This window comes from Heterocephalus glaber, unplaced genomic scaffold (assembly GCF_053883595.1).
Source record: "Heterocephalus glaber isolate CG9 unplaced genomic scaffold, H.glaber_assembly_v1.0 deba00001662, whole genome shotgun sequence".
NCBI classification, from domain to species: Eukaryota; Metazoa; Chordata; class Mammalia; order Rodentia; family Bathyergidae; genus Heterocephalus; species Heterocephalus glaber.
The window spans coordinates 2,173,335-2,189,238 of NW_028258403.1; the positions used below are offsets into that span (position 1 = coordinate 2,173,335).

At 38.9% G+C, this 15,904-nt stretch overlaps 2 protein-coding genes and 1 non-coding gene across 12 annotated transcripts in view; 1 reads left to right on the forward strand and 2 right to left on the reverse strand.

Annotated features, from left to right (window-relative positions):
* The window catches only part of Rpgrip1 (RPGR interacting protein 1), a 74,318-nt gene extending 72,137 nt beyond the window's left edge, over positions 1-2,181 (forward strand). For 8 of the 10 annotated variants that reach the window (XM_021244559.2, XM_021244562.2, XM_021244561.2 and 5 more), the window contains 2 exons: positions 1,214-1,344; positions 2,003-2,181. In XM_021244559.2, coding sequence (XP_021100218.2) covers positions 1,214-1,344; positions 2,003-2,112 — 241 coding nt within the window. In that variant the 3' untranslated portion in view covers positions 2,113-2,181. Of the gene's footprint in view, positions 1-1,213; positions 1,345-2,002 lie in introns of those variants that run through there. The other 2 variants (XR_002389413.2, XR_015445786.1) reach the window with 2 other exon arrangements.
* A 198-nt stretch (positions 2,182-2,379) lies between these two features.
* Positions 2,380-15,904, reverse strand: part of Supt16h (SPT16 homolog, facilitates chromatin remodeling subunit) — a 44,169-nt gene continuing 30,644 nt past the window's right edge. The window contains exons 23-26 of the mRNA XM_004865047.4: positions 6,000-6,129; positions 4,706-4,835; positions 4,501-4,578; positions 2,380-3,678 (exon numbers count right to left, since the gene is read on the reverse strand). Coding sequence (XP_004865104.1) covers positions 3,533-3,678; positions 4,501-4,578; positions 4,706-4,835; positions 6,000-6,129 — 484 coding nt within the window. The 3' untranslated portion in view covers positions 2,380-3,532. The remainder of the gene's footprint in view (positions 3,679-4,500; positions 4,579-4,705; positions 4,836-5,999; positions 6,130-15,904) is intronic.
* Positions 10,865-10,995, reverse strand: LOC147822310 (small nucleolar RNA SNORA36 family). The gene has a single exon (XR_015445821.1). It is a non-coding gene; the product is annotated as a small nucleolar RNA SNORA36 family (small nucleolar RNA).

Genomic DNA, 15,904 nt, shown 5'->3' on the forward strand with positions numbered 1-15,904 from the left:
GCAATTGATTTTGCCTTTGATGGGGGTGGTTTGAGACAGGGATTTGCTCTGTAGTTCAGGCTGGCCTTGAACTCAGTCATTCTCCTGCCCCAGCCTCCCAAGTACTGGGATTACAGGCGTGCACCACCAGGCCTGGCTACTTTTTTTCCTTTTTGCTAGTATGGCACAGCTTACCCTGGCTTTGTACACTGGCAGAGATGGTGCTATATCCAATTCTTACATTTACTAGTTCTAGGATCTTTGCAGTATTACTTCAAGGCTCTAGAGAATAAAACTAAAATAATATAGTTTACAGTGGAGCGCTTGTTATCATGCTTGGTACATAGTAATGCCAGTCACCATCCTGCTCCTGGGAGCACAGAGGTGGGAGTCAGTATAACCTTTCGCATTGTTGGACATTTGGATGATACAGAAACATAATCACAAATGAGTATTGCCCAATAGGTTGAGAATATATCCTTTCGCATAATTACCTTTTTTTTTTTTTTGGTACGGGAGATCGAACTCAGGTCCTTACACTTGCAGGGCAGGTGGCAGAACCACTGAGCTAAATCCCCGGCCCTGCATAATTCCTTTTATTTAATCATGTTTAGCTGTATGTAGTTTACTTTTCTTTTTGGTACCGGGGATCAAACTTGGGTCCTTGTGCATGCACAGCAGGCAGTGAAACCACTGAGCTAAATCCCCGGCCCTGTAGTTTACTTTTTGAGACTGAGTCTCCCTAGGTAATTCAGGCTGGCCTTGAACTCAAGTCATTCTCCTGTCTCAGCCTCCTATAACCCTGGGATTATAGGTATGTGCTAGCATGCCTGGTTTGACAGTTTTATTTTTGGTACCAGGGATCGAACTCAGGTCCTTGCTCTTGCGCAGCAGGCAGCGAAACCACTAAGCTAAATCCCTGGCTTTTTTTTTTTTGTACCAGGGATCAAACTCAGGACCTTGCACTTGTGAGGCAGGCGCTGGAACCACTGAGCTAAATCCCCAGCCCCGTGGTTTGACAGTTTTGATGTGGTTAACTACATTATTCTGTCTGTGTCCTTTTCTTATAACCTGTTGCTACTTAATGATATTAATTTCTCCATTTTTTTGGTTGTCCATTTATAAAATGGAGGGAAGGGGAAGATGATGTAGGGGAGACATTATTTATAATTACTTTCTTATTTTTAAAGCAGAAGGGATCAGCAGTGTTGAATTAATGATTTTTTATTTCTAGCTTAAAGTTTACAGTAGTAAGTGATCCCATGGATGAAGAAGCGAAGGACTGTGAAGAAGTAGGATATGTGTATCTTGAACTGTGGCAGATCCTTGAATCCGGAAGAGACATTATAGAACAAGAGCTAGAGAGTGAGTGATGAAATTCTTGTGCTTCTCAGTTCCATTTATTTCTAAGGAAAAACATCCTAATAATGAACAACTGTTGTTTTACCTTTAAAATATAATTAATTATCACTGTGAAGTTGATAAAATGCAAACTGCATTGAAATATTTTCCCCATGGCTATGTGTGTCATTTCTGGATTAAGCATCCAAGTAGTTGGTTGTTTCCAGGCATGGTGGTGCACACCTGTAATTCCAGCGTTCAGGAGTCTGAGTCACGAGGTTCACTCAAGTTCAAGGCCAGCCTGGGCTACATAGTAAGACCCCATCTCAAAGTCATGTTTGTATTTTAGCCCCCCACATTACCTCATTATGACTAGAATCTATTTTAAGGGCTATCCTTGCCCCGGTATTGGGGATTGTACTCATGGCCTTAGTACTGAACTACATCCCCAAGTCCCTCCCTTTTTCAAAATTTTGAGACAAAGTCTTGCTAAATTTCCCAGGCTGGGCTCAAACTTTCAGTCCTCCTGCCTTGGCTCTGCAGAGTGCTGGGATTACAGGTGTGTGACACCATGCATAGCTTCCAAGTCCCCCTAACTGTAGCACCCTGAGATGAAAAGTATGAGGTATTAGTGTTTAAGTGAATCCTGCTGCTGCCTGACTCTTCCTTTCCTTCCCAACAGTTGTCAGCCCTGAAGACCAGGATGTAGCAATAGGAAGGCTGAAAGTTTCACTTAAGGCAGCTGCAGCCCTCCATAGTATTTACCAGGAGATGATTGAAGATCTGCTGTAACGAAGGATCAATGCCCTTCCATTCTTGTGTCTCTGAGGGAACAACAGTAAAAAGTCTCTTACAAAGTAACCTGCTATACCCTAAGTATGTTTGCTGGGATGTCTAGATCTCTTGACCTAAAATTTAGAATGATCAAAGTTCATTTTTGTGACACTAGTTGGACAAAGGCATTTTCTTTCACCTCAGTGCTTTACCAGGTGAGAAGCAGGGCTCCTTTCATGTACTGCAAAAGAACGGTCAGAAAAGGCAAATTTACAAAAACAAAACTAACAAAAACCCCACAGTTTATTTATCTTTTAGTTTTTCCAAAATTGAAAATATCAAGTCCTACTGCTAAGGAGAAAAAACAAACAAACAAACAAACAAAAAATCTGAGCCCTCCCCCCTTAAGTCACAGAACACGGAAGTGCAGTGGGGCAGGTGGGTGCAGAGAACCAGGAAGGAGGGCAAGAGAAACTCCCCACACGTAAAAAGCCGTTCAACAGAAACTGATAAATACAGGACAATGGCAGGGTAGGTAAAAACAGGGAGCAGCAGTGCGAGAGGCTGTGTGGTAGATATGACCTCCCTTCCTCTTCTCTTTCCTCCTCAGGCAATGCTAAGCCCAAGACATAACTTGCCCCTTCAAGATCTAAACGTTGACTCCTGTGAGCCTCCCTCTAGAGATTTTACTTGAAGCAATATGTGAAGCACACGACCATTCTTCCCGATACATCAGAAAAGAGAAACAGTGGTGATTTTGCCTTCTATCATTGTATCATGTATGAATTTTTAAGGAGAAAAAGCTGAGGAAGGGATTGTCACTGTTTCACATGTCTTCCAACGTGGCAGAAATACCTCAGAATCTGCACGAGGCAAAAAGCCATGAAAACTCAGATGAAGGCACCAGCCCAATCTGCCTCACTAGCTCAAGTTGTATGGTTTATCACAATCGTTAGCAAATTCTAAGAGCCTTTTCTTGAGTACTGCAAAGATGGAACTTAAAGAGATGTGAGGAAGATCGCAGCAGTAGGGGAGGATGAAGGACTGAATCTGCTGGTCAAGAATCATGGTACAGGTGAGGTCACCTTGTACCACTGTCTTAGAAATACAGCTTTGAGACACCAAAGATGTCAGAAGCCATCGATGTCCTGGCAGGTGACAGGAAGAGAGGAATGAACGGTATTTATTAACAGTGGGAGCCTCCACCCTTCTTCAAGAACACCTCCTCCCTTGCCATCTGAATGGGGCCATTGGCACGTGTCCTGGTGGTCCTGGAATTCCCCGAGTAGATTGGTCCACACAAATGGCCCCCTAAACCCATAAACACAAATGGCAGAACTTCAAAGAAAACAAAAGGAAGTAAACCCAGTTTCTATGTCATGTAAAATTTTCTGGAGTTGGCTGGAGAAGAGTGGAGCTCAGAGCCAAAGTTCAGGTGTTACTTCCTCTTTTTCTTGGGTGGTGCAGAGCTGTGTCTGGAACCACGGTTAGAGCCACGGCCTGAATTGTGTACAGACGCCTTCCTCTTCCGGCTCATACTTCTACTCTGTTCTTCTTCTTCCTCATAGCGACTTTCACGGTCCGCTAAAAAGAATGAAAAGGTGGTATTAGTTAGATTTAGTTACCTAATGCTCCTGGCTAGCATGAAACAGATGAAGAATCTACTCAGTCACAAGTTATATGACCCGAGGCAAGTGCTTAAATTTTCTGAGCCTTAGTTTATTGATTTATAAAACAGAATTATTTAAGAATTAAAGAATCTATCCTGCACAAGGTACATATTCATGATATTTGGGATACGTCAGATAATAAATATTTCCTCTTCATCTTTAACCTGTATTTGCAGTTTGGTTTCAGAGAAACTAGGTAAGGATTAGCACTACCAAAGACATTCCTAACTTGGACCCTTACATGACTACATGGTATAATGGCTATGGGCAAACCAGAAGCTTAGGCAGAGGAAAAAAGCATCCACCTAGGCAGTCATGTCCACTTGAGAAAGTACAGACACATTCCAGACCTAATTTCTCCATTGGTCAGTTACAGCTGTGGCTTCAAATCAGATTTTGGGTTCTTCTGTTACTCTCATTAGGCTACTAATACTAGTAACTCAAAATACGGAAATGTGCTAGAAACTTTTTTTTTTGGTACCGGGGATCAAACTTGTGGTCCTTGAGCTTGCGCAGCAGGCAGTGAAACCACTGAGCTAAATCCCCGGCCCCTTTTTTTTGTATTCTTAAAAATGGTCTTGTTACTATAGCTCAGGTTGGCCTCCAACTCCCAATCCTCCTGTCTCTGCCTCCCTAGTGTTAGGATTACGGGGCATGTACCACCACGCCTGGCTAGAAATTTACACATAACTAAAATGGGTAAATAAAATAATAAGCAACAAAATCCTTTTTTAACCTTTTCGGGCTTCTTCCTCCAGTTCATCCCAATCTTTGCCACTCTCTTCTTCACTGCCCAAGGATTCCTTGGAATAGTCTGGAATAACAATGATTACACATCAGCCAGGCAGGAATGGAATGACATAATTTTCCTCTTTTGCAAAAGTGCTTCCAGAAATAAATTAATTAGGAAGCCATGAAAATTTTTTGTTATAAAGACTAACCTGATTCTTCTGCTTCTGATGAATAATCTTCATCACTGTCCTCTTCTTCCTCTTCATAGTCATCCTCTGAAGGATTGAAAGTCTCATCTTCGATTTCAGACTCTGAATCCCCTTCTTCAGCATCACTCCCCTGATTAAGTTAGAACATAATAATATTTATTTTACCTTCTAGCAAATTAACCAATTTAGTATCTACAGTATCACTAGCATTTTACATGGAAAAAACAAAAACCCTGAATGACAAAGAGATAAATGACTGGTCTCATATTACTGGTAAGGTACAGTTCTTAGATCCTTCAAGGTTTAATTCTTATTTCTTTCTTGTGCTGGGGATTGATCCCTAGTCTTGTACATACCAATTCGTATTTCTGAAAGGATCATTTCATCCTTCCTTGCTAAGAGAAATTAAGGAGAGAAAGACTCTGTAATAGTGTATCATACAAAGGAGTGCTTCAGAAAGTAATTTTTGTGAAATGTCCTAAATCCACTCCCCTATACTAAGAAACTCAGTGAAGAATAGTTTCTGTAGTATCAATGAACTTTGTCAGTGGCTACCAATGTCCCATCAATTTATCATTTACAGTATAAACCATGAAGTTGAAGTTCAGAGTCTGTGAAAACTCCCACAATCTGGCAGAAGGTTTCCGAGTAGCCAATTCAAGAAGGTTGTTCAGTTCTCCTTGTTGCTGACTGGCTTCAGCTCTGTAACCAATCTCCAGGAGATGCACGAGCATTCCTGCATCATAACAGGTCACTATACCCGTGTAGCTAGCTTACAGGTTCTTGGTTTTGTTCTTCTTAAAGCCCTAAAATCCCCAAGATGCTGCCAATAAGCTGTGCACCCTCTCTAAGGCTTTATTAATACAGTATTTAATTAAGTTAAATTACATACCTGTGGCAGACATGGCATTTTTAGGGTTTAAACTATAAAAATAGGCATTTATGGGGCTGGGGATTTAGCTCAGTGGCACCGTGCCTGCCTTGCAAGCAAGTACAAGGTTCTGAGTTCGATCCCCCGTACCAAAAAAAAAGCATTTACAGGCATTTTTCTGACCTTAACTGAAATCTGTGGATTTTCACAATTCGCAAGTACTCTAGGAATGTGAATTTCGGGGGTCCACTGTACCTATAAGAGCACTCTGAAGACAGCAATAGCAAGCTGTGTTCAGTGCTTCTTTTCTTTTCCTAGCTGCTCTGGAACTCATGTACTACCTACCTCTGTGCCATTTTGCTGCCTGCCCAAATGGGAGCAGGCAACACTGTATCGCAGGAAAGAAACCCCACACTCACGCACCTCACCCTCAGGTTCCAGAAAAGACCAGCCACCCTGCTCGAAGAAGCCCTCAGGGTCATCCACAATGGTCTTCATGATTTTGGTCCAGTTGAGGGACTGTACTCCTTCTGTGTACTTTAGGTCACAGGAACTGAGAGAAATGACATTATGAAATCAGCATTAATCTTCTATACTTTCTGGAAATGTTCAGTATCATCTTGGTCTTTGGCATCCCTGAAGAGCACATACTCCTTCTCTAATCTGGGAGAACAGATGTTTGTTGCTCTGTGCCATTAGCACATGCCAATCTGGCTATCTGCTCTCCCACAGCACAAACCCTGGAAACAGTCGCTCTCCAGCTATAGTCACTTGTATCTCAAAGAGTCTGAGCTCATCTTCCTTACTTCCATTTTCCCCCTTATACATCAATTTCCCTGCCCTTCATTTAGTCTTAACTCTTACTCTTCCTTACTTTCCCCTCTTTTCCACTGACTGCACAATTATTTGTAAATAATCGGAACTCATAGTCACTTCTGAGGCTTTATGTTTCAGCTCCAATCATTTACTCTACTATAATTAGAAACAGAATTTTCACTGGTCCTAGATTTCCCTACTCCTCAAACTTCTACTGCTTTCCTATATCTTGTTTATTTATTTGATGAAAGCTCTATTTCAAGTCCAGGGTACATTTTTTTAAAAAAGTATGTAAAGTCCTCTGTATTCAGAAAATGTCTAAATGACTTTTTATTCACTTCTATTGATCAACTGAAATAGGTAAGAAATATGAAAACACACACACACAAATGTGTGGACGGATAGGAAGAATATGATAATAGGAAGGATTAAAATAAACCTTCAGCATAAACCTGCCTGAGAACCATTGGCATAAACCCACTTTACATAATACTGTATACACTAAAATGTCTGCTTCCAGTCATAATAGAGTAAATTTGGTCTAGAATTATCTTTCCACCTTAAACAAGAAAACACAGCAGTTTTCAGACACTGGATGAAAAGCATCAAAGAACACAATCCCTGAAAAGTGGAAACAAGACTTTGTTTCATCATTGCCCTTATTTTCAGTCTGGAGGCAGTTCCCAGGCTATGCTGGAATGGGGAAACCAACCAAACCTGGTAGTTTTGAGAAGCTGAGAGGATGTGGGGCAGCTGAGACATCCAGAATATGTGAGATACACTAGTGGAGCAGAGTTATACAGAGAGGAAGTTCTGTGGCTTCGGACATGAAACGAATCTGGAACTGGGCACAGGACCATGGAAAGCAGCAGGCCAGACAAACCCTGTGTCTCACACACAACTAAAAGTAATTCCTGTCCCCAGCAGTTTCATTGGAAATCTCTCACAATACACAGAGGCTCAGGTAAAGTCCCCTGAAGAGAATCCTGTCAACAATGAGGCCGACCAGCTCCAGAACAAAGGCTGGTTTAAACCCACACTATAACATCTGAGAATAAGCCTTGAAAAGCAAAGAGAATCTAAGCAATTTGTCTGTAGCCTAGAATAATATAAATAATATTAGAAAATATAGCACCCACAATGTGGAGTCATGTTTGGCAACTGATCACAAATTATCAGGTGTACAAAGAAGGAGAGAAAAAAAATCAATTAATAGACAGACCCAGAAAATACAAAGATGAGGGAGAAAGAGATAAGGATGTTTAAAAAAAAAAGCTATTACAAATATGTTCTATATGTTCAAGATGGAAGACAGAAAGTTGAACATGAGGGAAAAAATGAAAAATATTGGGCCAGGGATTTAGCTCAGTGGTGCCGCACCTGCCTCACAAACGCAAGGTCCTAAGTTCGATCCTTAGTACTAGAAGAAACAAGAACAAACAAACAAAAACCAGTATCTGTATAGTCTCAGAAAAAAGAAGGGGAAGGGGACTCAAGAAAAAGCAAAAAATGCTTGAAGAATAATGGCCAAAACATCTCCAAATGTGAAAAAAACTATAGAACCACATATCTAAGAAGCTGAATGAACATCAAGGGAAATAAATGAAACTAAAAAGGTACCTCATAACCAAACTGCTAAAGACCAATGATGAATACAAAAATCTTAAATCAACTGAGGAAAAAACCCAACAAGCTGTACAAAGGAAAAAAGGTGGTAGCAGATTTCTCAACAGGAACTATGCATGCCAGAAGACAACAGAGCAACATCTGCTGGGTGTGATGGTGCACAACTGTAATTCCAGCACTCTGGGAAGCTCAGTCAGGTGGATGGCATGTTGGAGTACAGTCAGGGTACTTTAGCAACTAAGTGAGACCCTGTCTCAAAAATAAAATCTAAAAGGGCCAAAATGTAGGTCACTGTGAAGGCCCTGGGTTGAATCCCTAGTATGGGGGTGATGAGGGTAGACAATATATATATATTTTTTGCAGTACTGGAGATTGAACTCAGGACCTTGTGCTTGCGAGGCAGGTGAGGTGCCACTGAGCTAAATCTCTGGCCCTAGACAATATATTTTGGCTCAGAAAAATACTTTTATGGATGAAAATCATTGATGCAAGTGTTATTTGTTGATACATGCTTGTGGTACATGGTGATCACATTCATTGTGGGGAGCAACATCTTTGAAGTATTCCAAGATTGTCAACTTGGAATTCTATATTCAGCAAAAGCATCTTTCCAAAATGAAAGTGAAACACTTCTCCAAAAGCTTAGGATGGGTCATTGGAAAACCTTCATCTCCAATACTAAAGTAAGTTTATCAGGCAGAAGAAAACCAAACACAAAATGTAGAAGTATAAAATGAAATGAACACCACTAGGAATGGTAAACACATGTGTAAATATAAAGATTTCCCCCTTATCTTGTAAATTAAAAGGTTACTTTTAAAGCTAAAATAGTGAAGTGTAGGATGCATAATGTATTATAAGTAAAACATGACAAACGAGAAATGGAAGCGTAAGAACCTTCCAACTGTTGTGACATGCTACTGTCTGAAGCTGACTGGTATATGTATAGGTAAGCCTCATTAAAAATCATTTAAAAAGTCAGAGTACAGCTAGTAAAAGATAAAGTAAAAAATCCTATCATAAAAATAATTTTAAAAGAAGGTATAGGGCTGGGGATTTAGCTCAGTGGTGCTGCCGCTTGCCTTGCAAGCACAAGGTCCCGAGTTCAATCCCCAGTACCAACAAAACAAAACAAAACAAAACCAAGGTATAAAAAGGAAAAGGTCAAAGAATAGATGGGAAATGGCAAGACAGTAGATTCAAACTCAACCATATTGATAATTACATTAAATGTAAATGATTTCCAGCTATCCAATTAAAAGGTAGACATTCCTAGAATGGATTTTAAAAACATAAGTCCTAAATATATGTTGTTTCCAAGTAACCCACTTTACATATAAAATAAGATGAGGGGTTGGGGGTGTAGCTCAGTGGTAGGTCACTTGCCCAGAATGGGTGATGGCTTGGAATTGATTCTTATCACAACAAAAAACAGAAAATAAGGTATGTTCAAAGTGAAAAGAGAAAAAAGATACCATGCAAACACTTATGAAAATATAGCTGGAAATCTATAGTAATAGCACATCAAGTAGATTTTGAACAAGAAATATAGGTTCAATATTCTTTATCTGAAATGGTTGGCACCAGAAGCATTTCCCATTATTTTTCAGGTTCTAGAATATCTGCATAGAAATGAAACATCTTGGGAGTAGGATCTGAAAATTCACTTTTGTTTTATATCCACTGAAGTATTTTGGATCAGCAAGAGACAACCTACGTTACTAGGAATAAGGAAGGAAAATTTTATATTGTGAAAGGGTTAAGCATCTGTTTATCATTAACAGTTTCAAAATACATGAAACAAAATCTGTCAGAAGTACAAAAAGAAATAAGGAAATAATTGTACCATCAGATTTCAAAATCATCTTAATTTTGATAGAAAAGCATATAAGGTAGCTGGTATGTAGCTACCTACATACTGAGCTGGGATGTAGCTCAGTGACAGAGTATTTGCTTAGCATGGAGGCCCTGAGTTCAATCTGTAGCAGCAGCAGCAGCAGCACTGCCACTGCCGCCACTGCCATCACTGCCACCACCACCACCACAGAGAATACAGAAGACTTGAACACTATCAGTTTGATATTTACAGTAGTTTTCACACAAAAACAGTAGAACACTCATTCAACTCAAAGATATAAAGAAAATTCTTTTACACAATGTGCTGGATCACTCAAGTATCAACACATTTAAAGGGACTAAATAAAATCATACAAAAAATGTTCTGTAACCTTCAGAGAATTAATTTAGAAATCAACAATGTAAAGAATTTCCAAGTAATTGCTCTGATACCCTGGTCAAGGGGTCAAGAAAACTGATAAAACTCTAGCCAGACTCACCACAAAGAGGACACAAACAAGAAGGAGATGACCCTAAATGATCCTATAGCTATTTGAAAAATTGAATTTATAATTAGAAACCATCTAACAAGGAAAACTCCAGCAGATAGCTTCAATGGTATATCTGCTAAACATTTAAGAAAAAACCAGTATCAATTCTACACATCCTCTCCTAGAAAACTGAAGAGCACCTTATTCTATGAGGCCAGTATTAATCTGATACCAACCTGATCAAGACAATATAAAAAATATTCCTCACGAACACAGATGCAAAACTCCTCAACAATATTGTTACTAAAATATTAGTGTATCAGATCCAGGACTACATGAAGAGTGAAAGATCACCACAAAGGAAGAGTGATTCTGGGAAAGCAAAGCTGGCTTAAAATTGAAAAGCAATGAATGTAATTTACCATCCAAAAATGATAGAAGAAAAAATATATCACCTAGAACAGTCAGAAAAAGCATCTGAAAAATTCAAAATTCATTTATGTTTTTATTTTATTTCATATTTGTAGGTCAGGGATAAATGCACAGAATAATATTTTCTATCCAATCATTTTCCCTAGCCAGTTTCAAAGTTGCAAAGTTTAACTACCAGAGCAGGGAAGATACTCTGAAAGGAATTCAACACTCTGGAAACATTCTTTTTTTTTTTTCTTTGAGATTAGCCCTTGCACGTAGTTCAGGCTGGCCTTAAACTCACTATGTAGGTCAGGCTGACCTTGAACTCATAGTGATCCTCTTGCCTCGGCCTCTTAGTGCTGGGATTATAAGCATGCATCATCATACTCAGCTACATTTATGATTAAAAACAAAACAAAACAAAATTCTCAGTAAAGTAGGACTTTAGCTGATTAAGAGGATATTAAAAAAAAAAGTTCTACAGCTACTATCCTATTAAATAGTCAAAGATTATATTCTTTCCCTACAAGATCAAAGACAAGGACATCCACATTGACAACTGCTATTTGGCATGGGATTAGAGATCCTAGACAGTGCAATAAAGCAAGAAAAAGAAATGAGCAGAGATTATAAAGGAGGAAGTAAAAATTATCTGTAGACAACCTGACTGCATATATAGGAGAAATCTTACACAACCTGTAAAAGTAACTAGATCTAGTGAGTTTAACAAGTTTGCAGAATGATATAGTCAACATTCAAGACTTTGTACTTCTCTGTTAGAAATAAATACCAAAAAAAAAAAGAGAAAGAAATAGATAAATACAATTTACAATCACTTGGAAAAGTCTAAAGTATTTAGGGATAAATTTAACCAAATACAGGCAAGAACTGAACATTGTAAACCATAAAACACTGCTGAAAGAAACTAAAAAGAGCTAAATAATGGCGAGATACCCCATGTTCATAGACTGGAACATTCAACTTTATTGTGATGTTCTCCTCAAATTAACATACAAATTTAAGAGAAACTATCAATATTGCAGCACAACTTTCTGAAAAAAATGAAGTTGAGTCTAAAATTTACTAGAAAGGCCAAAACAATTTTATACACGAACAAAATTGGTGTATTTACACTGTGTGATTTGAAGTTTACTTTGAAGTTAAAAGAGTGCAGTACTAACAAGGCATGATGGTGCATGCTTGTAATCCCAGCACTTGGGAGGCTGAGGCAGGAGGATTGCTCCAAGTTAGAGGTCAGTAATTTGAGCCAAGTTAGAGGCCAGCCTAGGCTATACGGTGAGTTCAAGTCCAGCCTGAATTACACAGCAATACCCTGTCTCAAAGAACCAAACCAAGCCAAAACACTATGGTGGTAGGGGTATAATGACAGACATGTATGAGGTGTCATCAAAAAATATGGTGAATATTTAAATTTTAAAAATTTATCATAGCAAACGACACACTGCTATTAATCTCTCACTTCCAACACACTTGTTCCATTGTTCCTGCCAGTTTCTAAAGCATGTTCTGAATGTTCTCGTTATTCTGTGTATTTAGTTGTGCTGTCATGGCTGCCTTAATGTCTTGAATCAATACAAAACGTTAATCTTGGGGCCAGGGATTTAGCTCAGTTGGTGCTGGCCCCTGCCTTGCAAGCACAAGGTTCCGAGTTCGATCCCCAGTACCAAAAAAACCAAAACATTGATCTTTCATGGTCATAGTGACTCAGGGACAAACCAATCACATGGTACCACAACCAGTGCGTAAGGACACAAAATAAGTCCTTCTGTTGGATGGCCCCAGCAAAAGAATTCACCATGTTTTTGATAATACCTCTTAAAGACACTCACAAAAGAGAATTTCTGGAACTGCTTTAGAAGTGGCAAGAAGCAGGAGTGGTGGCACAGGTCTGTAATCTGAGTACTCGGAAGCTGAGGAAGGATTACTCCAAGTTCGAGGCCAGCATGGGCTATACAGTAATTTTAAAGCCAACCCAAACTACACAGTGAAACCCTGTCTCACCCTCTCGCCACAAATGGCAAGAATAAATGTGCTGAAAGCAGAGGAAGTATTTTGAGGGAGATTAATGGCAGTGTCTTTTATTGTAATATATTTTAAAAATTTAAACACACACTGCATTTTTTTGATCAGCTCTTGAATCAATGGAACAGAGTATAGATTCAGAAAGATTCTGTTACATGATGAACTGAGTTCATCACTTTGACAAAGATGCAAAGGTAACTCAATGGAGAAGAAATATTTTCAATAAGTGACCCTAGGACAAGCGGCTATTTATATGAAAAGCATGAACCTTCAACCTTATATCACAGTAATAATTTAACCTGAAACAAGATCACAGAGATAAATATAAAACCTAAACCTATACAACTCAGAGAAAACAATTTTATTACATTAGGTTAGACAAAATTTGTAAGATAGGGGATAAAAAGCATAAAACACATTTAAAAAACCAGTTGATAAAATAGATTTCATCACAATTTTAAACTTCAGGCCCTCAAAAGACACATAAGAAAATGGAGATGAGCCACTCCTATAATCCCAGCTCTTGGGAGGCCTAGGCAGGAGAACCACTATGAGTTCAAGGCCAGCCTAGGCTACACAGTGAATTCAAGGTCAGCCTGGACTACAAGGCAGGACACTGTGTCAAAAAAAACCCCTAAAAACAAACAAACAAAAAAGAAAATGGAGATACAAAGAAAAATAATGTAAAAGAAAAATCATACTTAAATGTAAAATCATACTTATCCAGACTAAAAAATTCTTAAAACTCAAATAAGCTATCTCATTTTTAAAATAGGCAAGAAATATGAACAGGTATGTCATCAAAGAATGGCAAATAAGCATATGAAATGGCACTCAATATCATTTGCCATCAGAGAAATGAAAACTGAAACCACAATGGGACTTTGCAGTATACTCTGACTACAACAGCTACTATAAAAAGATCAACACCACCAAGTGCTGGGGGGAATGAATATCAACTCTCATAAACTGCCGATTTTCCAGCCACACTGGAAAATGGTTTGGAAATTTCTTAATTATACACTTAATTGGGAAGGTGAGGCAGGAGGATCACTGTGAGTTTGAGGCAAGCCTAGGCTACAAAATGAATTCACGGCCAGCCTGAACTACATAGTGAGGCCCTGTCTGATCATCACACACACTTGAGCCTATGACCCCATAATTCCATTCTAAGGCCTATTACCTAATAAAAATAAGTTCATATATCCATACAGATACTGTATGTAAAGTTTATAGAAGCTATTCGTAGCCCAAATAGAAATAACCAAAATGTTTATTAATTGGGAAATTTGTAAAGTACGGACTATCCAGATAATAGACTACAATTCTATAATAAAAAGGAACAGAGGGCCGGGGATTTAGCTCAGTGGCGCCGCACCTCCCCACAAGTGCAAGGTCTTGAGTTCAATCCCCGGTACAGGAAAAAAAAGGAAGAGTACTAAAGCACATATTAGAGGAATTTCAAAAGCATGCTAAGTGAAGAATGCGAGATATGAAAGATCACATACTGTGTCATTTCATTACACAAAATTCTAGAAGAGGCAAAATGTGTGGTGACAGAACTCAGTGATAAGGGGAGAGACTGACTCCAGAGGGCATAAAGATCTTTTAGACTGACAGAAACCTCCTATGCCCTGATTGTGATGGTGGCTATCAGACTGTACATATTCACTAAAACTCATCATATAAATTGGTTAATCTTATTATGTGTAAATTGTCCCCAGGAAAGCTAATTTAAAGGTCATATGTATTTATACGTAACATTTCTGACCCTCCATCACTTATTTGCATGTATTTCTTAGGAAAATCCTTATGGAAACCATAGATTTCTATTTTCTTATAGTTTATACCTAAGCTCTGTAAAGATATATATATATATATTTTTTTGGTACCAGGAATTGAACTCGGGTCCTTGCGCTTGCGCAACAGGCAGCGAAACCACTGAACTAAATCCCAGGCCCAAGATAAACATTTATAATCCCTTCCCACCCTGGATAATGAGAAGGCGAGGAAGAGCAGAGCAAACTATTTGTGGCCACTGAAAACATCACTTAGGGAATGACACTTCCTATTTATTATGGTTCTATTACATCCATGAGAATTTGTATTAGTTTGAGTAAAGATTTTACACACACACACACACACACAAATATTAATTACATTGGATGGAGGGGGCAGTGACAGGGTTTTGCTATACACATTCCAGGTTGGCCTTGGACTTATATAGCTCAGACTGGCCTTGAATTCCTGTTGATTCTCCTGTGTTAGCCCCGCCGAGTATAGAGGTTACATATATCACCACACGCACCAGCTTTGTATTCTTTTTTTTTTTTTTTTTTTGCAATAAATATGTTTAATAGTATAGATCAACAGGGGAAAAGAAATAAGAAGCAGCCAATATTTGATTTTCATCCTTATCACTTTTTCTAGGGTCCTTCTAACTTGGTGTAAACTTACAATTTTCAAGGAAATTCCTATTCCACTTCCATTTTATCATAAATAAATTGAATAGTTTTTCTGTTTGTATGATAAGACAGGAAAGACTGTTACATTTGAATGGAAAAGGCACTCCATTTGTGATCAATGTCACAGAAAAATCACATTCCCATCAGAAAACACAAATATCAACATCACAAAACTAAAAATACACAGGAGATCAATACCATTCAATAAATATGCAAGCTACTTCAGTCTCCCCCAAAAAGGTCCAATACTTCAAAAAACCATAAAGAAAACCCGTCAATTTCCAAATAACCCAAGTAGAAGAGACAACAAGATGTTATGCATGTTATTTTACCCCTCTCCCCTGGCCCTTCTCTACTTAGAAAACTGCCTGCTCTCCACAGAGACTGAAAATGGGCCTCATTTCCTCTCGGGAGGGAACAAATTCACTGACACCTTTGGGCAATATCCCGTTTCTCAGGAACCCCGGCTTTATACATAGTTCTGCCTCCAAAGCCTCTTCATATAGTTCTGGGTAAGACTTCGGATCTGTTCCATTAAGATGGGCCATATGAACTAGGAGTTTCATCTTGCTGGTTTCAGCATGGGCCCTTGGACCCCACAGGAACTCATAGCGAGCAGGATCACTGTTAGGAATCT